The sequence below is a fragment of the Dendropsophus ebraccatus genome, chromosome 9 (genome assembly GCF_027789765.1).
Source record: "Dendropsophus ebraccatus isolate aDenEbr1 chromosome 9, aDenEbr1.pat, whole genome shotgun sequence".
Classification (NCBI taxonomy): Eukaryota; Metazoa; Chordata; class Amphibia; order Anura; family Hylidae; genus Dendropsophus; species Dendropsophus ebraccatus.
Genome location: NC_091462.1, coordinates 92111451 through 92139300, shown reverse-complemented (window position 1 = coordinate 92139300; position 27850 = coordinate 92111451). Strand labels below are relative to the sequence as shown.

At 45.5% G+C, this 27850-nt stretch overlaps 1 protein-coding gene across 1 annotated transcript in view; it reads right to left on the bottom strand.

Moving 5' to 3' along the window:
• The window catches only part of TMEM130 (transmembrane protein 130), a 34953-nt gene extending 9170 nt beyond the window's left edge, over positions 1–25783 (bottom strand). Inside the window, exons 1-7 of the mRNA XM_069982013.1 lie at positions 25705–25783; positions 21513–21818; positions 20291–20462; positions 17885–18045; positions 16603–16687; positions 7569–7771; positions 5079–5200 (exon numbers count right to left, since the gene is read on the bottom strand). Of these exons, the coding sequence (XP_069838114.1) occupies positions 5079–5200; positions 7569–7771; positions 16603–16687; positions 17885–18045; positions 20291–20462; positions 21513–21818; positions 25705–25780 (1125 nt within the window). The 5' untranslated portion in view covers positions 25781–25783. The remainder of the gene's footprint in view (positions 1–5078; positions 5201–7568; positions 7772–16602; positions 16688–17884; positions 18046–20290; positions 20463–21512; positions 21819–25704) is intronic.
• Between the last annotated feature and the right edge of the window lie 2067 nt (positions 25784–27850).

The following is a 27850-nucleotide window of genomic DNA, read 5'->3' as shown; positions in this document are numbered from 1 at the left end:
TCCAGCTAATACACCTCTTCCCTCATTCAATCTCTGCCTCTCCCCTCTGCCAATCCCTTCACTGGATCCTATTGCCCAACAAATTCATTTTAAATAGATGACCATGACATACAAGGCCGTCCTGTCCCACAACCTGTCCCCTCCGTACATTTCTGACCTGATATCCCGCTACCGTCCCTCACGCAACCTCCGATCCTCCAATGACCTCCTTCTGTGCTCCCCCCTTGTTTGTACCTCACACAACCACCCCGATACTGTAACGCCTGGAGTAGTGGATCCACTGGACCGTCACCAGCGATGGCACTAACCTCACCAGGGAGCGGAGTCTAAGGGGCCGCTGGTTTTCACCAGAGCCCGCCGCAAGGCGGGATGGACTTGCTGCGGCAGGCGACCCCCAGGTCGCTACCCCTGGCTTGGTTGCTGGTGACGGCAGGCGAGGCGTGGCAGGAGCAGTAGGCAGGAGATCGCGCAGGCAGAGGACAGAAGGCGTGCTCGCAGGTGGCGGACAGGACTCAGGAACAGTGGGAAGGCAGCGGGCAAGGATAGGGACAAGGACTAAGGACAGGAACCAGGGACAAGGACTAAGGTCAGGAACAACAGGGAGCTGGGCCAAACGCTATGGGAAGCATGTAGAGGCTCCAACACGAGGGACAGGGCATGCTGGGATTTATAGGGAGTGATTGGGTGCAACTACCAATTAGGGACGCACTGCCCCTTTAAATCTGAGACAGCCGGCGCGCGCGCGCGCCCTAGGAGGCGGGGACGCGCGCGCCGGCCGGCACAGCGACAGACAGGAACGTGGAGAGGTGAGGCGCCCCCCGGGGCCGAAGTAACAGCAGCGCCGGGTCCCTGACTATGGACACCGGCTGCTGCATGGGGCAGGAGGCGGTCGCGGCGGCGGCCCGGAACGCGAGACGCCGCCGCGGCCGTGACAGAAACCCCCCCCCCCCTTTGGCCTCCCCCTCTTTCTTGCCTGCAGATGGCACAGGAAGCCACAAAGTCTTTGACATCTTGGAACAGACTGGACCACCAGTAGTGACGGGAGATCCGTTGGCCGGTCTTACGGACTCCAGAGTGCCCGGCCTCCAATGAGGAATGTCCCCACTTCAAAATACCTCTTCGAAGCGCAGGGTGAACATGGGTCTTTCCGGGGGGTACTTTCCGAAGAGTAGAAGTGACGATTGGTACTAGGCGATCCGGAGGTATAACGTGGCAAGGGGATGTGGGATTGTGGATGAGATCCTTCTGTAAGTTCTCCCGGTGGTAAGAGGACATGACCTCAGTCTCGGTTACGGAGAGAGGGTACACCTCGGCAGAGAAGGCTTCCGCCAAGTCTTGGTCTTCAGCCAGTAGGCCGGATAGAGGCTTGGCGGGGTCGGATGACGCCATAGAGTACTTGGTCTGAGGTGACTTGAGACACTGGCTGGAACAGTCCTGACCCCAACTGAGAATCTCCCCGGTTCTCCAGTCCAGCTTAGGGGCATGTAATTGCAGCCAAGGGAGTCCCAGGAGGACGGCGGGGGAAGAATGGGGCAGGACGTAGAAGGATATCTTTTCCTGATGTAAAGGACCCACCTGGAGGACTAAAGGTGCGGTCTGGTAGTACACACGGTCGGTAAGAATTTTGCCCATGACCGAGGAGATAGTCAGGGGCCTGGCTAGTCGGGTCACGGGTAGCTGCCATCTTTGGACCAATGTTGCCGCAATGAAACTGCCTGCTGACCCAGAATCGAGAAAGGCAGTAGTCTGGTGATTTTGTCCTGAGGGAGTCCGGATGGAAACTGGCAAAGACAGACTTGGAAGGGTGGCATTCACACCTAGGGACACCTGTCCCACCGGACCTAGGTGCGAGCATTTTCCGGACGTTTGAGGACGTAGGGGACATCTCAGCCGAAAGTGATCTGAACCACCGCAATAGAGACAGAGATTCAACTCCAGACGACGGATTCTTTCATCAGGCGTCAGGTGAGCCCGTTCCACCTGCATGGGAATCTCAGGAGAGGGCTGGGACATCGGAAAGTCAGGATTTTGGAAAACCGGCGCCAGCTGGGGATGGCGACGGGAACGGCTTAGTAGATGTTCATGCCGAACCTCCTCCTCCCTCTCCGAAAAACGAGTATCAACTCTGGCGGCCAGTAGGATGAGTTCGTTCAGGGAGGGAGGTAGGTAGGTCTCGGGCGGAAAGCACGTCTTTCACTTGACTGGATAGGCCCTTCTTGAAGGTGGCTATTAGAGCGGCTTCATTCCAGTCCAATTCAGCCGCCAGGGTACGGAACTGGATGGCGTAATCGCCAACAGAGGAGCTCCCTTGAGAGAGGTTGAGGAGAGCAGTCTCGGCTGAAGAAGCACGGGCAGGTTCCTCAAAGACGGAGCGAAACTCGAATAGGAAGGCCCGGAGATTGGCAGCAACAGGATCATCACGGTCCCACAGTGGCGTGGCCCAGGCCAGGGCTCTACCCTCCAATAGGCTGATGATGAAAGCCACTTTAGAGCGCTCGGTGGAAAACTGACTACTTAAAAGTTCAATATGCATGGTGCACTGAGTCAGGAATCCTCTGCACAACTTGGAGTCACCAGAGTATTTGCTTGGGAGAGCAAGTCGGAGTGTAGAAACAGCGTCAGGAGGTGGTGTGCGCTGTAAGGCGGCAGTGAGTTGCTGGATCTGCTGCGACTGTTTCTGGATTTGTTGCGCCTGTTGAGCGACCACTCTGGCGACGTCACGGAGATCAGGCACCTCGCCGGGTTCCATGGTTGGAGCCTACTGTAACGCCTGGAGTAGTGGATCCACTGGACCGTCACCAGCGATGGCACTAACCTCACCAGGGAGCGGAGTCTAAGGGGCCGCTGGTCTTCACCAGAGCCCGCCGCAAGGCGGGATGGACTTGCTGCGGCAGGCGACCCCCAGGTCGCTACCCCTGGCTTGGTTGCTGGTGACAGCAGGCGAGGCGTGGCAGGAGCAGTAGGCAGGAGATCGCGCAGGCAGAGGACAGAAGGCGTGCTCGTAGGTGGCGGACAGGACTCAGGAACAGTGGGAAGGCAGCGGGCAAGGATTGGGACAAGGACTAAGGACAGGAACCAGGGACAAGGACTAAGGTCAGGAACAACAGGGAGCTGGGCCAAACGCTATGGGAAGCATGTAGAGGCTCCAACACAAGGGACAGGGCATGCTGGGATTTATAGGGAGTGATTGGGTGCAACTACCAATTAGGGACGCACTGCCCCTTTAAATCTGAGACAGCCGGCGCGCGCGCGCCCTAGGAGGCGGGGACGCGCGCGCCGGCCGGCACAGCGACATACAGGAACGTGGAGAGGTGAGGCGCCCCCCCTGGCCAAAGTAACAACAGCGCCGGGTCCCTGACTATGGACAACGGCTGCTGCATGGGGCAGGAGGCGGTCGCGGCGGCGGCCCAGAACGCGGGACGCCACCGCGGCCGTGACAGATACTATGGAACTCACTACCCTGACACATCTGACTCATCCACCATCAAGACCTTCAAAAGTAACCTGACAATACATCTCTTTAAACTAGGCTACAGCCTACAATAAGCTCCACACTTAGAATGGCTGCCCCCCTTACTAACATGTAACATGTTTTGATTTTGTAATGTTCTGTTAGTCACCCCCTATCACTTGTATAGCACTCTGGAAGAAAAGGGAATAATACTAATAATACTAATAATACTGAAAATACTAATAATACTACTAATAATAATACTAATAATACTAATACTAATAATAATACTAATAATAATAATGTGTTTGTTCTTCCCTAGAAGAACAACAGAAAGTAAAAAAAAAATGTCAGTAAAGAATAAACGTCAATGTTATTCGAGGTTAAGGGTTATCGAGATTAATATGCGGTGAATGAATTCTCCAATTATCAGAAGCATGTCTCACATTACAGCGGTCAACCTGGTTTACAGTGGTCCCCTGGTATCACAGTGTATAATAGGTTGCTCACAGTCTAGAGAACAAATTCCCCAGTCCTTTCATAGGTCACAAGCCACTATGACATATCAGAAGGTTTAGGGCCGCACTAAAGATCCATAGGGAAGAAGTCTATTAAAGTGACTCTGTACCCACAATCTGCCCCCCCCCCAAACCGCTTGTACCTTTGGATAGCTGCTTTTAATCCAAGATCTGTCCTGGGGTCCGTTCAGCAGGTGATGCAGTTATTGTCCTAAAAAAACAACTTTTAAACTTGCAGCCCCATGCCCAAAGGCCGGGGCTTAGAGTATCTGTGCCCTAACTTTGCCCCACCCCTCCGTCCTTCCTCCCCACCCTCTTCATCATTAGGAATGCCTTTAGAACATTTTCTCCTGTCTGAACATTGCACAGGTGCCTTAACGATCCAGCCCATGTTCAATATTCACACAGCTGATGAATAGAAGACAATCTGCCTGGAGCATTCTAATGATGAGGAGGGCGGGGAGGAGGGACAGAGGGGGTGTGCCAGCCTAATGCATACACATTCTAAGCTCCGGCCGTTGGGCACGGGGCTGCCTGTTTAAAAGTTGTTTTTTTGCCGAACGGACCCCAGGACAGATCTTGGATTAAAAGCAGCTATCCAAAGGTACAAGCGGTTTGGAGGGGTCAGATTGTGGGTACAGAGTCACTTTAAATTTCTAGACTATTCTATTAAAAATAGAGATACTTTTTCCGAACCTTACACTCGGCATTTGACTCCTGGAGTCTGGAGAAGTTGGATGCCACCCTACGGTTGCCAGAAAAACATGGATACAGCCATAGAATAACTCCCTAGGGCGGCATCCAACTTCTGCAGACACCGGGAGTCACAAGCCAAAAGTTCGGTTTTGGAGAAGTTGCTGAACCAACACAGTTTTCTCAAGTCCGCTCAGCACTAGTGGCCAATGCACAATTCTGTGGCGGCTCGGGTGCTTCATACTGTAAATCTACTGTACATCATGAGGAATGCCACTGGAACATTTTCTCCTGTCTGAACATTGCACAGGTGCTTTAACAATCCATTTTGTGTGTTCCATTATGTGAAAGCTAAGATACAAAAAAGAACCAAATTTCCCTATACAGAATACCATATGGCAACTAACATAGCATACCTCCACCAATGACTTCTGATGAGGGCTGTGACTGCCGGCTCTGAATAGAGTATAGAAGATGAAACCAACAGCGATGGCAATGAACGTACAACATGGGAGCACAAACCAGACCGGGTGTATACCTGTAAGGAAAGGGCATGGGGTTAGTTACACAATATTACAGCCCAGTGCAGGGGCAATGTATTAATGCCTTCCTCAAAGCTTGCTACCATGTCACATGATGGGATAATATCCTGTCCTCTGCACTAAATATAAAAGGGAATCTAGCATTGACATAGTCCATATTAACCTCCTGTGTGGATGGATCAGTGCAGTGACACTGAGCTCAACAATGTTCTTGGTTGTCAATGCAGTTGCACCATTTCATGTTATACTTAGTTATATTTCAAACAATTTAGCAGAAATCAATAGTACAAGCGATTTTAAGAAACTCTGTAACAGGTTTTATAAAGGCCCTATTACACAAAGCCATTATGGGCCGTATCTGGCCGATTATCGGCCACTACGACTGATTATCACTTTGTGTAATAAAAGGCAGGATTGTTGTATTTTAATATCTTTCAACATACTAAAAGACCAGCGATCCGATTAACAACGATCTGCTGCCATCACTCGGAGCGAGCATCAGCAGACCGTCGATATCTTCTATGGGCTGCCCGGACAGAGAAGCAAAGTGAAGATGGGTTTTCTGTGTACATTAGAACCTATTTGGGGGGGGGGGGGGGGGGGGGGGGTGAATGGGCAGAAAGAGGACAGAGCTAGCTTGTGCAGTTTGCAGACTATCTGGGCACATAAAACCCTAGATTTACAGTTCAGACTGGTCTGTGCTGGTCTGGGAACTTGGTGAGGTAAGACTGCAGGATGTTGTGCTGTGCTGGCTTCAATACTGCAGACTGCAGGGCTGGTTCTCTGCTCTCCCTGCTCACTGACCCCCCTGAACCCCCCCCCCCCCCCCCTTCCTCTACAGAGATTATATTAGACACAGAAAACCCATCTTCACTTTGCCTCTCTGCAACAGATAAGAAGTGATAGGGGAGGGGGGAAAACAGTGTTGTGAGTACAGCAGGAGTCTCTTTTGCCCAATAAAACCTAATACTTATAATGGCTTGTCCTATTGATTTCAAATTGTTTGAAATGACATTTAAACTTTAAGGCTATGTTCACACAGCGTAAAAGTACGGCCGTTGTTGCCATCGGCAACAACGGCCATACTTTGTACGGTGTGGAACACTGCCTATTCTTCTATGGGATCCCGGCCGGAGCGTATACACATGGTATACGCTCTGGCTGGGATCCCATGCGGTGCCGCAAAGTACTGACATGTCATTTTTTGTGGCCGCAGAAAGACCTGTCAGTTCACACAATGAAGGGAGCGGCTCCGGCCGCTTGCTTCATTGTGTGCTATTAGAGTTCTGATGCGGGCGCGCGCTGATGCTGCAGTACTGCAGTACCTCCCGGGATGATCTTTGCAGAGACCGGCCGTTCTGTGACCCTCTTTATAGCCGTGCACTTCACCCAGCTCCTGCAGGTGTGCTACACAGAGTTATGTTGCTCTTACATGCCCAGATATGTAGACTTATAGTCCGAGAGAGGCCATTGTTAGTGTAGGTCCAACTCTCTGAGGGCACCTTAACGTGGTGAGTTGGTACATTCAGTTTGATCAAACCGTCTGCTAAGAACCTAATTTTTTTTCAAAAAGATTTTTCAAAAAGATTTTTCTAAAAAAAAATTCTAAAAAAACTAAAATGTTATATGGCACTTGCTCTTTGCTGCAGCATTTTCTGTTCTGGTCTCTTATGTAATGTGAATATAGCCTAAGTTAGGATGGATTTTGAGCACCAGAGACGATTTCCACTTTTACAGCTAGTTGCTCATACACATTATAGTCAGACAATTTCTGCAAGATCGGGAATGATTAATTATAACACCCTTTTGTTGTTGTACTTATCAGCTGCTGTATGTCCTACATGAAGTGATATTCATTCCAGTCAGGAGAGCAAGAGAGGTTTTCTATAGGGATTAGCTCCTGACAGAGGTGGCAGCAGAGAGCACTGTGCCAGACTGGAAAGAATACACCACTTCCTGCAGGACATACACCAGCTGATAAGTACTGGAAGACTTGAGATTTTTTAACAGAAGTGAATTATAAATCTCTGGCACTTTCTGACACCAGTTGATTTGAAAGAAAACAAATTTAGCTAGAGTTGCCCTTTAATCTTATGTGTATGGCTGCCTTCTTACTGTTCTTGCATGCGGTCATAGATCTGCATTTTCCCTTCTTGTAATAGATGTATAGCCCAAGGCCCAGCAGTCAGCTTATCGCTGAATTGTCTGGATAACCCCTTTATTATAAAAGAACAGTGATTGTGCCCACGTTTTTAATATCTAGAATTGATCCCATTATAGGTAGATATCCCCGACAAATTATTCACAGTGTAATATTTACACATGTGAAAGTATTGTCCATCTATTGCTTAGCAGGGGTGTTACCTGTAGATGTAACGCTGAGGCTCTGATGTCCTAACAATTTGCTGACTTTGTTCTCGGCTTTGACACTCAAACAGTACCGACCCGGGGATGTGAAGCGATGTCTTATAATGCTGGTAGTGTCATTGATCACCACTGGGTGGCACTCTTCTCCATCCAAAGAAACGCAGTCAGACTTGATTAGCCAGCAGACTGTCAACGGGGGACTGAAAGATGAAGAATCACATCATATATTCCATCTCCATCATGTCTCACACAAGCTCCATACATTTATAACATTTTAGTGTCTGACAGTCAGTCAACGTGTCCATAATTCTATATGATTTAGTTTAGCTTCTCCTTGGAGACTGCTTTAGTATTCTGAATATAGAAAAATGCATATAGTCACTGTAGCACTATTATAATACACAGTGTTACACTTTTAGGCTATGTTCACACTACGTATATTTTTGTAAAACTACGGCCGTTGTTGCTGATTGCAACAACAGCCGTGATTAATACGAATATATACGTTACATTGCTGTCTATTGAATCCCGGCCGGAGTGTATACACAAAGGGGCAGATTTATCAAACATGGTGTAACGTGAAACTGGCTCAGTTGCCCCTAGCAACCAATCAGATTCCTCTTTTCATTCCTCACAGGCTCTTTGGAAAATTTAAGGTGTAATCTGATTGGTTGCTAGGGGCAACTGAGCCCGTTTCACTTTACACCATGTTTGATAAATCTCTCCCTAGTATACACTCCGGCCGGGATCCCCCGCGGCGCCGCGAGAAAATGACATGTCAGTTTTCTGTGGCCGCTATTCATTGAATAGCAGCCGCAGAGAACCTTGTCAGTGCACACTATGGAGTGAGCGGCTCCGGCCGCACACTCCATAGTGTGTAGTGGGGAGTTCTGATGCAGGCGCGCACGGACGCGCCCGCATCAGAACTCAGCGGCGCTAAAAATCATCCAGATGATCTTTTCTGAGACCGGCCGTTCCATGACCCAGCCTTAGGCTATTTCCCCACTGCAAGAACATAGTGGGGAAAGATGGCTGCTCATAACATAGACGGAAGCTAATAATGATCATGATCTTTACTAGCGGACATATATATTACGAGACTGCTGCCTTTCCCCCAGGTGGGAACATAGCCAACTGGTAACTTGGGTGTTCAAAATAGGAACATGTCAAAAGTTTTGATTGATGGGTGTAAGGGTGTTTAGACTTTGACCGATCAGTAGAACCAGCGGGAAGAAGGGTGCTGCTTCTCCTCTGCTCCCTGTACATGTCCCCCGAGAAGGTCTCATAGACTTACATTATGAGACAGTCTCATTCACATGGTAGAAAGCTAGGAAACTAGGTTCGCTCTAGCGATCAGTCAATGCTGCACGACCCCAACTGATCAAAAATTTTCACTTGTCCCTAGTAGCCCCGGGAACATGACAGGTTCTGTTTCAGTATAATTTGTTCATTTTCACTCCTAATCAATGATTGGCTATCTCTGTATGAATGTGTATACAGAATGTAGGACCACCCACTGGACTCCTAGCTGAGATTGAGCAAGAATTATAGGGATATTCTAAATGACAGTGCTTATCCCCTATCCACAGGAGTTGCATATATGTGCTGCCACTCAATTCATTGTCTATAGATATAGCCAATCGTTATGCTTGGCTTTCCTCAGCAGCGCCATAGATATTAATGGAACTGTGGAGCACATGTGAACTTTGTATTGAAAACAAAGACCCAGGCCCATTCTCAAATTACAGTGGGTCCCAGCAGTCAGATTCCCCACACGCCCACCATGTTTTTCGTTATGTTGAAGATAGGGGATCAGTAGTGTAACTCGGAATACCCCTTTAGGCTATGTTCCTGCTGTGTAAAAATATCAAAAGAAGACAGCCAACTGGTTAAATAGACGGCCGCTAATAAAGAACATTAACATATTTAGCGGCTGTCTATTTAAAGAGACTAGGCCTAAACCGGTAGTATCTCAGGGTAGTATAACCTACTGTCAGAGAAGCTGAACAGAATGATGTACCCCTTACATTGTTCTGTGCAGCTGATCTAGAGATATCCTCCTGAATAACATGGACAATAAGTAGTCCTCTCCATTATGTGTGTGAGCCCAGTAGTCCTGTATATTCATGAGAAGCAGAAAACTCCGCCCACTAGCTGCTGATTGGCAGTTATCTATCCATGCTGTGTATAGGAAGACATCTGTCAATCAGCAGCTGGAGGGCGGGGGGAAGGGTGTGTCAAAAATCCTATTCTCCTGCATATTAGGAGAACGGCTGAACAGAATGATCTGTTCAGCATTTCTGCCACTAGTTTATGATGGCGGAATAAACCTAGTCACAGATTCCCTTTAACAAGACAACCGTCTTCCTCCAATATTTTTTATGAAGTGGGAACAAGGCCTTAAAATTAATATAAAAAAATATCTACTGAATCATTTCCTTCAAAACTCTATATCAATCTGCTCAGCATCCCCTGCTCTATAATATGATAGAACAGACTGCATTTTCAATGTGCCACGCTCCCTTTATACTGGTTTCAAAAGCAGAGCTTCCATTTGAAGCAATGAAGTGGTCAAATATTTAACCTGGCCCTATACACAGGATGACTATCGATGACTGAGACGGCGACTGATTCCAACATTAGCATGCAGGATATTCCAATAGTGTCTGTAGGAGGAACAGACAACAAAGAGCAGACAAGTACAATCCAGTGGTTGGCTCCATGTTTTCCCTTTAACATCAGACATCTAGGGATCATCTACTGATCCTCACACACATAAGGCTGCTGACAGATCCCATTGAAACTGATGGGATTAATAGGTAAAATAAACATCTATGGACTGATTCCTGGATACCTGTTCATGTATATCAAATCAGAACTGAGAAAACATTTCAATGTGTTAAGAAGAAGTTCAACTACAAACTTCCCAAGTAAGTTTTGAGTATTCAAGACAAGTCTCTTCCAATATGAGATATTATGAAGGAATTCTGCCCCACCGTTTGTTGCTCTGACACAGTGGTCTCCGGCTGTTGTAAAACTACACTAGGAATTCAGGATTGTTTTTGTGTGTATGTGTGACTTTAGCTGACTTTAGAACTCACCGCTACCTTAAAGCGACTCTGTACCCAACAATCTGTGCCCCCCGAACCGCTTGTACCTTCGGATAGCTGCTTTTAATTCAAAATCTGTCCTGGGGTCCGTTCGGCAGGTGATGCAGGTTTAGTCCTAGAAAACAACTTTTAAACTTGCAGCCCTGTGCCCTACGACCGTGACTTGGCCTATCTGTGCCCTAACTTTGCACCACCCCTCTGTCCCTCCTCCCCGCCCTTTTCACCATTTTTCCTATTCCTCTGCAGGGAAAACTACACAGGTGCCTTAATGATCCAGCCCATGTGCCGGGCTGACAGGTGATGAATAGGAGAAAATCTGCCTGGAGCATTCCTAATGATAAGGAGGGCGGGGAGGATGGATGGAGAGGTTGTGCCAGCCCAATGCATACACAATCTAGGCCACGGCCGTTTGGCACAGGGCTGCAATTTTAAAAATTGTTTTTTAGGACAATAACTGCATCACCTGCCGAACGGACCCCAGGGCAGATCTTGGATTAAAAGCAGTTATCCGAAGGTACAAGTGGTTTGGGGGGGTCAGATTGTGGGTACAGGGTCACTTTAAATACAGATTTGTAAATTACTTATCAGCTGCTGTATGTCCTGAAGGAAGTGGTGTATTCTTTCCAGTCTGACATGGTGATGTCTCTGTCCATGACAGGAACTGTCCAGATCAGAAGAATTTTCTATGGGGATTTGCTACTACTCTGGACAGTTCCTGTGTCGGACAGAGATGTCAGCAGAGAGCACTGTGTCAGACTGGAAAGAATACACCACTTCCTGCAGGACATACAGCAGCTGATAAGCACTGGAAGACTTGAGATTTTTAAATAGAAGTAATTTAAAAATCTGTATAACTTTCTTACAACTGATTCGAAAACTATTTTTTTTTCTCCAGAGTACCCCTTTAAACTGCACAGGATAGGGCAGGGATGGAGAACCTTTGGCCCTCCAGCTGTTGCAAAACAAAAAATTCCCATTATGCCTGGACAGCCAAAGTTTTAAATTTAACTATCCAGGCATGATGGGAATTGTAGTTTTGCAACAGCTAGAGGGCCAAAAGGTTCCTCATCCTTTGGATAGGGGATAACTAACAGATCAATAGGGGGTTAACTGACAAGCAACTGATCATGAGAGAGGAACTCCCTTGTCCCCTGTGTGAGCAGCACCCCTCTATTCATTCTCTATGGGACTTCCGAACATAGTCAGGAGACCTCCATTCTGAAGATCAATAAAGGACCCAGCAGTGGGACCCCCACCGATTACACAATTATCACCTTTCCTCTAGATAGGCGATCACTTTTAATTCTGAGAAAACAGACATACAAGGCACTATTCACACATGTAAGATCGCTCACAACACACAAGCTGAAGAGTGTCCTTCAGGCATACACCGGGCCTACCTTTCTCTGAGATATGGAATGGTGTTGTAGATGACACTAACTGTGTGGTTTTCTAGGGGTTCTATGGGCCACATACTGTATGTCACTGTAGACCTACACAGCACAGTGTATGTATAACATAACAGACACTAAACCTAACAACAGGTGAGAAAAACAGGTGAGTCCAGATGCCTCCACCATTATTCAGACCCTGGTACAAGTCACTTTCACAGCAATATCATATATTGGTATGTACTGTATACCACAAAATCTGGGTCAGCAAAACTTATGTGGAAGTATGACATTTCATATATGCCCTTCACTTCTTCCTTCCTCTTCTGTCACCTATCAGGCCATGGGCATGTGACATACAGTATAGCAATGCTCTCATGACAGATCAGGAGCCTCGAGACACTGGTGGAAGCCTCTGATGATATACTATATATATGTCATTATTCCATCTAGTTTATGATGCTGTAGTAAACGCCACGAGCTCATGATGTTTCTTTATATGTTTACATCACAAAGAGAAAACCGGTTACTCCTGTCCATCTCCCTATATGTGTATAGTATAAACATGGTGTTATAATTGTAGATTTTGTGTACAGATTCGGCATATTGCAACATGGGTTAAAGAGGTCCCGAAGCCAGACTGGAGGTCTGCCTACTGGCACTCCCATCAATTTTGATTGGCTGATTGAAGGGATCACTGTCTCATGTAGATACACACATCACACTCTGTAAATGACAATAAAAGTTAAAGGGAAACTGTCACTAGGTTTATGCTGCCTTAAATAAAGACAGCATAAACTAGTGACAGAAATGCTGAACAGATCGGTGTTAACTTACATTATTCTGTTCAGCTGTTCTTCTAATATGCAGGAGAATAGGATTCTTGCCCCCACCCTCAAGCTGCTGATTGACAGTTGACTGCCTATATACAGCATAAATAGATAACTGCCAATTAGCAGCTGGTGGGTGGAGTTTTCTGCTTCTCATAAATATCCAGGTATACTGAGCACATGCACATAATGGAGAGGACTACTTATTGTCCATGTTACTCAGGAGGATATCTCAAATTAGCTGCACAGAACAATGTAAGTGATACATCATTCTGTTCAGCTTCTCTGTCACTAGTTTATCTACCCTGAGATAGGACACCACAAACCTACTGACAGAGTCTCTTTAAGTATTAGGGTGAGTGGGTGTCTTTCTTCTATTTGTGAATATGAACTGCGGAGACACCTGTTTCTCAGTGTCAATGAGCTAGCCAGACCTTCTACCAGGAAGGAACAACCAAGCCAATAAAGATCCCTAGTCAAGGAAACCATCCAAGCATAGTATCCATCCACAGACAGCTGTTTTGGGGATATTTGCCCCTCTTCAGTGTTGAGTAGGATTCTGGCTATTGAAGGCAAAGCCTAGTAAGTGCATGCAAAAGGATAACGGTTGATCTCAAGGAGATCAACCAAAACCGCGGAGGCACCGTTTTTTAACGTCAGTGAATCTAGGAACATTGCACCCTGGGAAAACAAATATGCAAAAATACTGCAGAGACACATGTTTCTCAATGTCAGTGAGCTAGCCAGACCTTCTATCAGGAAGGAACACCCAAGCCAAGCAATGTATCTAGTCAAGGAAACCACCCAAGCAAGGTATCCATCCACAGACAGCTGTTTCGGGGTATTCTCAATAACGTTGAGAAAGACGTGATGGTGTCTCTGCATTATTTTTGCATATTTGATTTCCCAGGGGGCAATGTTCCTGGATTTACTGACGTTGAGAAACATGTGATTGTGTCTCTGCAGTGTTTTGGTTGATCTCCCTAAGGTCAACCATCATTCTTTTGAGTCCTCTGATAGGGATCTAGGGAACTGCAATGGAAAGCACAAGAAGTTTCTTTGTATGTCCACACTGTAAATGATCAGGATGTGATACATACACAGATCAATGCATATATCATGTCCAAAAAGACAAGTGTCTATGTACATGCCAGAATTTTTGTGTAACAAAACATAAAGGAATATCTGGTCTAAGACAATTGTTACCTATCCACTAAATAGGTAATAAATGCCTATTAGCGGAGATCTTTACTAATCACCATGAGAGCCCAGCACTGCACCATAGATTTGAATGCAGCAGTAAAACAAATACTTTTTACTATTTAAACCTGATATCCAGGATTAGAAAAACATGGCCGCTTTCTTCCAGTTTGGGTGGGGTTTTGCAATTAACAGGCCGAGAGTTGATGCACCTCACACCCATGGTTCACATTCAAGCCTCTCAGCTATCTTTAAAAACCAACGCCAGAATGTTGGTATATAATTTGATCAAACCATATTGCCTCATGCACCGCGTGCAGGTCTTCTGGCCCACATGAGTCCCTACACTAAAACAACAATGCGATGGTCAGCGACTGCCAACACCGCAAAGCAAGTGCCAACAGGGGAGGTGGGCCACAGAATGGCGCTGCAACCCCATTGTCACAGGACCAAATCCCATGGGTCCCCCCACACCCCGCAGGCATTGGCGGTGGAGAAGGCGGCCGCCAAGCAACACAAGTGTGAACACAATGTTACTACTCACCAATGCACCAGCAGGTAGAATGGGAGAAAGAGGAGGTACTTACCATATGTGCACAGGTGCTTTCAGCTGATTGGGTCACATGGGTCTTACAAGGGAGGAGTGTTAGCCACTCAGAAAGGGGAGAACATTTAAAATACAGACCTAGAGAAAAAGGAGTGGCAACACCTCACACCCATGGTTCACATTCATGCCTCTCAGCTATATTTAAAAACCAATGCCAGATGTTGGCATATAATTTGATCAAACCATATTGCCTCATGTACCAGGAAGCACCTGTGCACATATGGTAAGTGCCTCCTCTTTCTCCCATTCTACCTGCTGGTGCATTGGTGAGTAGTAAGACCTTGTTCACACCTGTGTTGCTTGGCAGCCGCCATCCCCGCCGGCTGCGCCTGTGGGGTGTGGGGGGGCCCATGGGGTTTGGACCTGTGACAGTGGGGTTGCAGCGCCATTCCGTGGCCCACCTCCCCTGTTGGCACTTGCTTTGCGGTGTTGGCAGTCGCTGACCGGCACAGTGTTGTTTTAGTGTAGGAACTCATGCAGGCCAGATGACCTGCACATGGTACATGAGGCAATATGGTTTGATCAAATTATACATCAATATTCTGGTCTTTAAATGTAGCCGAGAGGCACTAATACATTGGTGTGAGGTGCAGCAGCTCCTTTTTCTCTCTAGGTTAGGTTTTGCAATTATGCTTCACTCACTTCAATAGAACTGAGTTGCAAAACCGCTACCAAACTGGGAGACAGGAGTAATGCTGTTTCTGGAAGAAAGTGGCCATGTTTTTCCTATTACATGGAGAGATTATCTGCTGAATTAGGTAGACGTAGCCCTGATAAAGACAAAGATCAGCCGAGGAGTGAGCAATCTTTCATGTTTAAAAATCATCACCTGCTGGCCACTCATTGCTAGGTGTAATAGCTAGGTAAGCATAACACCTTTATTATTCTCTATATGCTGATGCCGGAGAACACTTTTAAAGCAAGAGCTGCACGGACATCACTAATCATGTCCGTGCAGCCCTGCCCACATTATTATCGATCCTTGTAACAGACCTGGTAAGCGAGCGACAATCTTTTAGATTGGTGGTCACTTATCCATCGGGTTTGGATAAGCCTAGATAACCCCTTTCATTCAAACTTCTAGGAGAAGTGGACTGGGGTATCCATCCTAGCTAGGGATGAGCGAACCGTCAGACTTTTGGTCCAACGGCATCTTCGCTCCATTACTATGGCTGCGATCCCGGGTGCATAGATCCTGGGAATCTGCGGGCAGGATCTTCCAGGGAATTCAAAATACATTCCCTGGATTTCCCGGCTGCAGATTCCCGGGAGCGCAACTATGCACCCGAGATCGCAGGCATCGCACTGGAGTGAGCGAAAGTCCGAAAGTTCCGCTCATCTTTAATCCTAGCGACTGGTGAGAATCCCAGGGGTTGGCCCCACAGCTTTTTAAAAATGTATTATTTATACACTGAGTAGGTATAACAATTCTTAAAACCATAATACCCCTTTAATTGTTGTATAATGAAGCTCTGCACCTTCCTAATACACTGGTTTAACTCCTCACCATTTCCAAGATCTCTGCTTGCTGTTAGTGAACTGGAACAATCGTATTTAAATACATAAGCCCAAATCCTGTACGGTTCTATGTGTTTTTCTCACAGCAGAAAGACACTTTACCTGCTTTACCTTATCAGAATAGATTAGTGCTACTCATCATGTAGTCCCGGGGCAGGGAATCTTTGCTCTCCAGCTGTTGCAAGACTACAACTCCCATCATGACTGGACAGCCAAAGCTAAAGCATGATGGTAGTTGTAGTTTTGCAACAGCTGGAGAGCCAAGGTTCCCTGCCCCTAATGTAGTCGATCTGCAGTGTAACAATAGCCACAGAACGGAGTCTTATTACAGCAAGAGGTTTTATGCACAGAATTCTATCCCCCCTGATAATTTACCTTCCAATGACATGCAGAGACATATTGACTCTCTGCCCAGCGGTGGTCTCTCTAGGGCCGGCTATGGTAATACTACTGATGACATCTGCAAAAAGAAACAATAGAAACCAGGTAAACCTTCCAGGAAGGAATCAATACAAACTCAAAGGGTAAAATCTGGAGTAATCTGGTATAATCATAGTAGTAACACCACTTGTAACAACATTTTAGATTATAATGGAGTCTTCTCCATCCGCATTATATAAATAGAGGGGCACTCGCCTGATCCGTGGGCAGTGGGGCGTGGCAAGGTGGCGAGGAGGTGTGGCCTCCTTCAATGCCTATTTTATCATGGTTAATGTCTGGAAACAGGCGTAACCATGGCAGAACTTTATAACCACTCCGGAGCAGGTTGTAGATTTCTTCTTTGACAGGTGCAGGACTAGCGCTAAAATAACGGGCATTTAGAAAGACTATTGTCATTTTCCCATTGTGGGAACACAGCCTAAGGCCTCATTCACACGTTCAGTGATTTTTCTGGGCCGCAAAACCTCCCGCTATTTTTCCTCCCTGATCCGTGGAAAATCATCCATATTGCATCCGTAATTGCATCTGTTTCCGTAAAATGTGAATAGTACTAGTTTGCATAGATTTGATCCGTGTTTTTAACGGATGTCATGGATGTGACATCTTTGATGTCCGTAAGTAATACGGATCCCATAGACTTCTATTCTAATCAGTACTGCAATCACAATCCGCACTAGGACATGTCCTTATTTTTACTGAACCGATTGCAGATCAAAATTAACACGGACTGTGTGAATAGCCCAATATAAATCAAAGTGCTCTAAGTTGATCCGTGATCCGCAATCACGGACAACTTTACGGGTTGTGTGAATAAGGCCTCACTGTAATTACAGCCTAAACTGTGTTCACACTGCATATATTTTAGTCAGTATTGTGGTCCTCATATTGCAACCAAAACCAGGAGTGGATTAAAAACACAGAAAGGATCTGTTCACACAATGGTGAAACTAAGTGGATGGCCGCCATATAACAGTAAATAACTGCCATTTTTTCAATAAAACAGCCGTTGTTTTAAAATAACAGCAAATATTGGCCATTATATGGCGGCCATCCACTCAATTTCAACATTGTGTGAACAGAACCTTTCTGTGTTTTTAATCCACTCCTGGTTTTGGTTGCAATATGAGGACCACAATACTGACAGAAATATACGCAGTGTGAACCCAGCCTAAGGAATATAAAGGAAACAGATCAATCCTGCATTGTGCTCATGTACCTTGTAGTGTCAGCACCGCTGTAAATTCTCCAGTTTTTTTCCCAGAATGTCTTTGGTATTTGGCATCATGGAGATAGGCGGTAACGTGGAGGGAGACTTTAAAGTTTCCAGGTGAAGAATAATTGTGAAGAACAAAGGGATCAGATGTTGAAACTGTAGTTCTGGTAAAAAAATAAATAAATAAAAAAAAAATAATATTATACATATATATATATATATATATATATATATATATATATATATATGGGCATTAGGCATTAAGGGCTTAGGATAGGCCATCAGCAGGCCAAATGTGGGGACCCTCAGTGATCAGCAAGACAAAGGAAGTGCTCACCTGAGCTCCTCACCCCCTCCACCACAGTAACTAATAACCCCTTCTCTCCTCAGCCACTTTCTGTTTTTGCACCTTTTTTTTTTTCTCCTCTGTTTAACCCCTTCAGGACCAGCCCAGGAACTGCCTTAAAGGGGTTGTCTGGTGGTCGGTCTTTTTTAATATACTGCTGCTGGTGCATATAAAACAATAAACATGTTATCCCTACCTATCCTCTCTCGTGCGGTGTCCTACACTGGTGTTGCCAGTGTCCCCCGCTGACCACAGAGCCTCAACTTCTGAGACAAACTGGTCTCTGGAATGACAGCCTGCTCAGCATATCACTGGCCACGTCCCATCTGTCACTCCCGAAGGGGAGTCTCTGCGGTCACCGGTGACACCAGAGAAGGACACCAAGGGAGCGCGGACAGGTAGGGATAACATGTTTATTGTTTTATATGCACCAGCAGCAGTATATTGGAAAAAGGCCGACGGCCAGACAACCCCTTTATGTGGTTATAGCTCTGTGATGCTATAACTTATCCATGCGATTCTGAGCTTGTTTTTTCACGAAAATTATTTTTCCATAAAATATAGCGCCAACTGAAAAAAATTATTTGTGCTGTGAAACTGAAAAAAAGCAATTTTGCGCTTGGGTAGGTTTTTATGCTTACGCCATTTATCGTGTGAGATCAAAAATGTGATAATTTAACAGTCTGTCCGATTCCGCATGCAGCGATAGCAAATATGTTTACTTTTTAATTTTTTTTATTGATAAAATTTTTTATAGGCTAAGTTCAAACAACGTGAAAACGTGAACGGCCGTAGTTGCAGTTTTGCAATCACGGACATTATTTAAAGGACAACTCCGGCGGGACCTGCAAAAAAAAAAAAAAAAACAGACACACACATACACGATACTTACCATCCCTCCGGTGACGATCGCCACTCAAATTGCCCGCCGTCCGCGTCTCCGTCACCTTCGGCCGCCGTCCTGTGATCTTCCTAACTTCCGGATTCATGGGAGAGAAAAGGCTGCCGGTGCGCTTGCTAAGCAAGCTGAAAGCCATGTGATGCGCTCCAGCCAATAAAAAGGCTGCTGTGCGCAAGTGCACCAGCAGCCTTTTCCTCTCCCATTCTCTTCAGCAGAAGACGCCGAGGAGGAAGAAGACCTGGCCCGCCCCCCCCCCCCGGCTCTGACGACATCGTCAGAAGATGGCGCCTGGAAGAAGAGGACAGGGGTCGACAGTAATTGGACATGTATAATTTATTTAACCTCCGGGGGGGGTCGGAAAGTTGGGGAAGGGGGCCAGACCGCTTATTTACACACATTACAAAGTTACATGTGTGTTAAATAAGCTAAAAAATCTTTTCATGGGAGATGTCCTTTAATGAATTGGCTGATCGTATTAAAGTCTATGGAATCCTGGCCAGAGTGTACACACTCTGTATACACTTCGGCCGGGATTCCAAGTGGCCGCACAAAAAACTGACAAGACTGACAGAGCAGACAAAGTGTGGCTCTGGCTGCACTTTACATTGTGTGCTATGGTTACTTGGAATGCAGGCACACTGGAATGCACCCACGTTCCAATTAAAAAAAATGAAGTTCATCGGGACTGCCGTATTGGCCGGGATGAACTTCAAAGACAGCGCCGTTCTGTGATATGAAAGGATCCTAAAGGTCCCCGGTCGCTTTATATTTTTGTTGTTTGAACCTGTTGCTCGTGGCTGGATCATCCTTCAGTATAAAGTGTATGGGGCTATTCCAACAATCCACCAATATCACCTGTACCGGTCTTGGTTGATGGAAAATCACTGCATGACCTCTTTGCGCTATACTAGTCTATGGGCTATACTAGTCTATGGGCTATACTAGTTTATGGGCCCATAATGTCCCTCCTTATGCCTTCAATCTCATATGGAAGTAACATAGAATGCTTTATTGCATGCCATATTCGGGTGGTATATTTCTATAGCCTGTTGTTATACAGAGGCACCATATGGCATCACACTGACAGCCTGCCATAGTGTGCAGCCAATCTGGATCTGTCTGCAGGAGACTATATTACTACCTTTAATCCATATTGACCAACCTGTCATCAAGAGTCCATCTGTAGGTGAAGGTAGCCGACTCAAAGAAGTTACTTGGATCATGAATAAGGAAAGATAATGTCACACTGCTATTCGTTGCCAAGAAGAAGCCATCTCCCAAGTGTGTGCCATTGCTGTCTACTTGTGACGCTGTGAGACGTCCCACAATCTCTCCTGCAGATTGAGAACATTATGTTAGTCTATGTAAATGAAACTTAAAGGGGAACTAACAGCAGGTTAGACAAAACTAATTTGCCCCTTATAGCACTGAGGATGCTGAGGAGGAAGGTATGTGTGTTACCTTACTCCTCAATGGCGATCCCCCACTGTTAGTCAGAGTAATCTTTGCTCCGGTGCACTGTTAGGAGCACTGCCGTGTCATCGGCCCACTCCTTCTAGTGATAATCAATGGACGGGGCAGGCTGGATGACGTGGCAGTGCTCCAGAGCGAGGATTACTAAGAGAACTAACAGTGCGGGACTAGTGCCAAAGAGGAAGGTAACAGACATACCACCTTCCTCCTCAGTGTCCTGGGAGCTATAAGGGGCTATCAGCAGGTTAGATTCGTCTAACCTGCTGATAGTTCCCCTTTAATAAACGTATCGTGAAAATTTCTAATATATTCTACATTTCTAAAATATATATATTTTTTTTTTTTTCAAATCAACTGGTCTCAGAATGTTATATAGATTTGTAATTTACTTCTATTTAAAAACTCACATTTCCCAGTACTTATCAGCTGCTGTATGTCCATCAGGAAGTGGTGTATTCTTTCCAGTCTGACACAGTGCTCTCTGCTGCCACTTCTGTCCATGTCAGGAACTGTCCAGAGCAGGAGCAAATCCCCATAGAAAACCTCTCCTTCTCCAGACTGAAAAGAATACTCCACTTCCTGCAGGACATACAGCAGCTGATAAGTAGTGGAAGATGGGAGATTTGTAAATAGAGGTAAATGACAAATCTGTACAACTTTTTACCACCAGTTGATTTCCATGAAAAACATTTTTCACCAGAGTACTCCTTTAATGTTGCACCAATAACAAGATCTGTGCTTGCTCTCAGTGAATAGATATATCCCTTTTCCTTTTTTTAGTCCTAATTTCACATAGTGGCAATGGATTACATTGTATATAAAGGGGCCATGGGTAGCGATTACAATTTACCACTTATCCGATAAGTCCCAAACATAGGGGATTTGTGGTATCGGACAGAATTATTCCTTACTTGTAACCTGGAGCTGTGTAGTGTTTCTTGCGATGGGCTCACATGTAGGGCAGCGTCTTTCTGTTACCCAGGCTGATATGAGGAAGGACCCCGGAGATTCACTCTGCAAAGTAATAGCAGAGCTGGATTCCTTCTGTGAGCGGTGGGTGAGCAGCAGAGGGGAGTAGCTCCAATGAAATTGATAAAGTCTGGGGTCCGCTATGAGACTGGTGCTGCCATTTGCTATCAGTAAGCTGGCATTCACAGTCGCCTGTGCACCCGAAGTTATGGGGCCATCGGAGGAAACCATCAGGAAGTATGATTCATCTAGAAAACAATGAGGAGACAGGTCAGGACACAAGGCTACAATCTGTTGTATAGTAATAATTATAGATGACCATACACATAAGGTAGTAATTATAAGACAACAAGTATATACCGCTACAGATGTGGTCATTAGAGATGAACGAACATGAGCATGCAGCATTTGATTACCGGTGGCTAAAGAAGTTGGATGCAGCCCTAGGGAAAACGGGAAAACATGGATACAGCCATAGGCCATGTTCACATGTAGTAGGAAACTGGCCATTCCGTGACCTTGCCGGGGCACGGAACGGCCGGTGTCAGAGAAGATCATCCCGGCCGGTACTACAGTACCAGCTGGATGATCTTTACTGCCGCTGAATTTGGATGCGGGCACATCAGTGTGCGCCCGCATCCGAATTCCCCGCTGCTCACAAAAGAGTGGGCGGCCACAGCTGCTCGCTCCATTGTGTGCACTGAAAGGCTTTCCGCGGCCGCTATTCAATGAATAGCAGCCGTAGAAAACTGACTATGGGGGAGATTTTTCAAACATGGTGTAAAGTAAAACTGGCTCAGTTGTCCCTAGCAACCAATCAGATTCCACTTTTCATTCCTCACAGATTTTTTTGGAAAATGGAAATGAAATGGAATCTGATTGGTTGCTAGGGGCAACTGAGACAGTTTTACTTTACACCAGTGCTTCTCAAACAGTGAGGCGCCCCCTAGTTGTTGGTGAGGCCCAGCTGGGGAGCCAGTTTTCACAAATTAACTATGATCTGCACATTCATTTTGTTTTTTTGCAGAAATCTCTATTTTAGCAACATTATTAATATATTTTGTACTGATTTATTAGTTTATAGAGCTTGGGAGGCGGGTAACTTTCACCACAGATAGTGAGGCCCAGGCACCCTATTAGTCAGTCTGGTAAGACCCAGGCATTGCCTTGGTCTGTTAGGTGAGGCTCCAGTAGAAAAAGTTTGAGAAGAATTGCTTTACACCATGTTTGATAAATCTTCCCCTATGTGTATACACTCCGTCCAGGATTTCCTCAGATGCAGCACTATGTAAGTACTGTAGTAATCACGCCGTTGCAAATCGGCAACAACAGCCATGATTACTTTGGTACTTACGTAATGTGAACATAGCCATAGGCTGCCTCCATGTTTTCCAGGACTTCATATGGCAGCATCCAACTTATCATCAACACACTTAGTATTCTATGCAGAAAAAAAAATCCATGTAGATGTAAAAGCGTACCTGTCATAATGAAGGGGACAAGTAAGAAATCAGTGTGGGCCTTCACCAATCAGAGGAACCAGTGCACTGGGGATGCTGCGAGTCAGGGAATGAAAAGCGCTACCCTGTATTTATTCCAGTTCTCCTGATCAGTGGGGTCCCAGCAATGAGATCTTCACTGATCAAAACCTTGACATATCCCTGTGACATGTGAAAAGTACCGATTAAATGGGCACTGTCATTAAAACAAACTTTTAAATGTCACAGGGATATGGCACAAGTTTTGATTGGTTGGAGACATGAAAAAAAGCTGGGAGACACGTGCAGTAACGCATTTAATTCCTCAGCTGGCAGTGATCTCCAGCTATATTAGAAGTCTATGGAACCGCTGGATGGAGATGATTGACAACAGGGAAGTGAGGCGTGCTACCATGTTTAAACTAGGGACAACTTAGGGTGAGTTCACACATAAAGGAATAAGCCCCCCCCGTGTCCCGGTGCATACATTACCCAGTCTGCAAACATTACCAGTCTGGATGTCCTGCTCAGCCAATCAGTGCGCTGTCCCGCCACAGCGCACTGATTGGCTGAGCGGGACGTCCAGACACCAGGAGCCATAGAACAAGCCGGATTGGGTAATGTATGCCATGGGGGTTTAGGGGTGCTATTGAGGCCAGGTTTACACTTAGTAAGACAGGGGCCATTCTGTGACACAGCCGTGTCAGTGGACAGCCACTGTCTGTGAAGTTCACATCGGCCAGTTTGGAATGCGGGCGCTGTCTGGTGTGCCCCCATTCCAAATCATTATAGTCAACAATGTAAAGTACGGCCTGAGCCGTACTTTACCTTGTCTGCTCTGCCAGTCTTGTGCGGCCGCTATTCAATGAATAGTGGCCGCACAAAACGGACATGTCAGTTTTCTATGCAGCTGCAAGGAATTCCAGCCGGAGTGTATACAGAGTGTATACACTCCGGTCGGGTTTCCATAGGACACAATGTTATTTTAATTTTCAATAAATAGTGGAATAGTGGCTGGTGTTGCAAGGTTCATTATTTATTGAAAATTTATGTTGTGTGAACTTGAAACCTGAAACTGACAGGAGGAAAATAGCAGCGGATTTCGCTGCGATTCCCTTACGTGTGAACCCACGTAGATAAGTCATCTGCATAGACCCTATTCTATACCAGTCCTGTGATTGGGGTAAGCTATTGACACATTGTCCCTGCAGCACTGAAAAAGAAGTGTATTATGTGGCAGCTATTCAGATGAAAGGGGATCCCCTTGGAAAATCTTTACTTATGGGGGCGTAAAAACTTACACGATCTTGAAGATCAGCGGTAGTTTAGGCCTTATTTACATGTTCCATAAATTTGTCCTCAATTGCTGATCCGCAGTTACGGACACATTTATGGACCATTGATGTTAACAACTGTAACATCTGCGAAAAATACGGATCACCTTAATTTAGCTATCGCAATTTTCTGTGGATTGAGAACGATTATTGCAGACATAATATATCGTCCAGCAAAATGACTGAATATGTAATTGAGGCCATACTGAACCTTCACATGGTTGAGCTGCATGAACGATTGCTGGATTGTTGGTGGTACCTTGAACCTCAATATTGATGACACCGGACAGGAACTGTCCAAGGCAAGAGAGGTTTTTTTTTTATAGGGAATTACTACTACTCTGGACAGTTCCTGTCTCCGAAGGAGATGTCAGCAGAGAGCACTGTGTCAGACAGAATACACCACTTCCTGCAGGACATACAGCAGCTGATAAGTATTGGGAGACTTGAGATTTTTAAACAGAAGTAAATTACAAATCTATATAACTTTCTGAAACCAGCTGATTTGAAAGAATTTTTTTTGCCGGAGTACCCCTTTAAACATTACTCAACGGTCTATGGATATAGTGCAGAACAGGTTGTCCAGAGCAAGAGACACTCTTTGTAACTGATCCCTATTCTAGCCAAGGGATAATGGTCCTGAATGTGGGATCTCCTGTATTAACTCACAATTTTTATAACAGGATATATCAAAATGGGTTTTCTACAATAGGCAACCCCTTTAATGGACAATAATACATGATCACACTATGTCCTTTTCCTATGGCGCTCCATTCAGGGTGCAGGACCCATCTGTAATGGCTAATAGATGCTATGATCTAATAATAGTAATAATAGATATTAGGGTATTCCTATAACTATATAACCTGTAAACAGTCATCTCCCCATGGATCCATTGTACCCCCAATCGCTGCACTATACATCACTCGTGAGTGTTGCCCGGCCCCTGTACATAGTGAACACTGCTGGTGTCACATGTTGGTGTTCATATTGACCATTGTATACTATATAGTATACTAAAAATAATAGAACATTTACACTGCAATGTATCAATGACAACCCATAGATTCCCAATGGTCACAGCACATGGGCCCGGTATGCTGGCAGTGGAATCCTACATACAGCCGCAGCTATGAGAAGCCAAACATTGGGAATCAGCAGATCAGATGAGGCGACTGATTCTGTGCATCTACTGTAATTATGACAATTGTATATAATAGATGTTGTGTTACATTGCAGATATATAAAGAATAGAGGTGACAGCCTCTGCACCAGAGCAGACATGCAGCCATCCATCCTAAAGACATCTATAGGTTACTTACATCCAGATGTGGAGCTCACAGCAGCTGTCAGGAAAAGAAAGCAGAGGATCACAGGGGTGAAGCTGGAGGAGGCCATGACACCTCTATGTAAGGGGAGCAGGGAAGGTCTGGAGCAGCTTTGTGCAGTCACACAATATGACAGCATCATCTTCCTCCTGTGTACCAGGGCTCTGCTGCCCTCTACTGGTCCTAGGAGGAAGTGCAGTGACATTGAGTCAGCTGCAATTGACAGGGTTCCTGGTAATAAGGTCACCTTTTTCTGACTATTTTCTGAAACTAAATATCTGCAAAGGTGAAGATCCTTTACCTTTCCAAGATGTCTGAAACAAACTCCCTGCCAAGTTCCTTTATGAACTGAGTTCTTTCACACATGTCAAAAGTTACTGATCGCATTAAACGTCATTCCAGAGACTGTCCACCCAAGGTACAGCGGGGGGAGTGTGCGACAGTGAGCGTATCTCCTTGGCTGTCAATCAAATCTGACTTATTCACTTCATTACGGTAGAGCGAAAGGGTGTGATGTTCTGCTGGTCAGGGAGGAGATCACATTGCTACTGTATCTGTGAATCACTGTGGATCGCAGAAGTGAGACCCAGTGTGATCAGTAACTTCTGACGTTTATGGATGTCTCAAAAGTCCCTGCAGACAACAGTAAAGTCACATTCACACGTCAGAATATTTTTAGGGATGAAATTCGTGATCCGCTAATTTTTATCTGCAATATGCAAATAATCATCCTTAGTGCATCTGTAGTGTGTTCCGTATTTTGCGGATCAGCAGGTGTAGTTCTTTAAAAAAAAAAAAAAAAAATAGGAAGGCAAAAATAAGCTTGGTGTTGTAAAAAAAAATGCAGATCCGCAATTGCGGATGGTTTTGCGGATTGCAAAGTGCTCTCCTCAAATTGTGCACTTTCCCATAGACTTGTATTTGAGTATCCGCACCGCAATTGCAGACCACATTACAGCTTGTCCAATTGTTTGCGTCACGGATTGCGGATCAGCAAAATTTACAGGATGTATGAACAGCTCCATAGAAATCAATGGGTTGCAAAGGATTCCGTATTTCCTGCTCAGCAAATTCTGATGAAAAATACTGACGTGTGAATGAGGCCTAATGCTTTAACAGAATTTCAGAAGTACTTACTGTATATGGCCAAACACATTCCAAGGCAACTGCATTGTGTGGTTTTGACCCAAGGATCCGTCCCACAAATATTCATGTCGCTTAGATTTTTCTTTCACTTTGCATTTTGTTAACTGATAACTTTTAAAAGCATTCTTAGGCCTCCTACACACATCCGTGTGATTTTATAGTCCACAAAAAAAATCACGGTTTGTGAAATGCCAGAATGGTCAATGGAGTGTCATTCAAGGGTGGTTCATAATCACAGACGGGGAAAATTCATGGAGCCCATACAGGGGGGGGGGGGCAATTTATTGCGCTATGGAGTATTGACACCACGTCATATACATTGGCCCATTGTTATAAGAGTCAGCATACTGTCCACAATGTGCAAGGGGCTTGACTTGTCCTAAACTACATAGTAATGACCTCTTCCATGGGGTACTGCCAGCAGGAAGCCATAAATAAAGTCATACAATAATAGGGCATATACATTAGTGATGTGAGCAACCTTTATTTTGAGCTGCATCAATACTATAAATCACAGTAATCCTTCATTTAGGAAGAGTGATTTACACTGGGAGTCAGTATGGATTTTGGTGGTCATAAGAAAACACTGATTAAATACTATTCTATAGTTTGTACCCAGCTTTTTATTCCACAGGGACATGGCAGGAGGCAGAGATGAAACTCAAGGATCCTGGCCCCTAATGAGCACACCTACCATAGTACGCCATTTACAATACTGCCGTCTTCTTACATGTCAGAAGGTCCTTTCACCATGTTCCTGGTGAAAAGCTTAGAGAGGTGACATATCACTTTTGTTTCTGCACTAAGGGTACATGCACACTATGGAATTTCCGCGGGCGGCCTTGGCTTGAAGCTCTGCCTATTTCATATTGACATGTCGATTCTTTGGGCGGACTGCAGAATTCGACAGCAAATATTATTGAGTCAATGGAAGGGACTAAACACAGGAAGTCCCCGTCATCTGAGCGCTCACAGAGAGAAGGCAGTCGTGTGA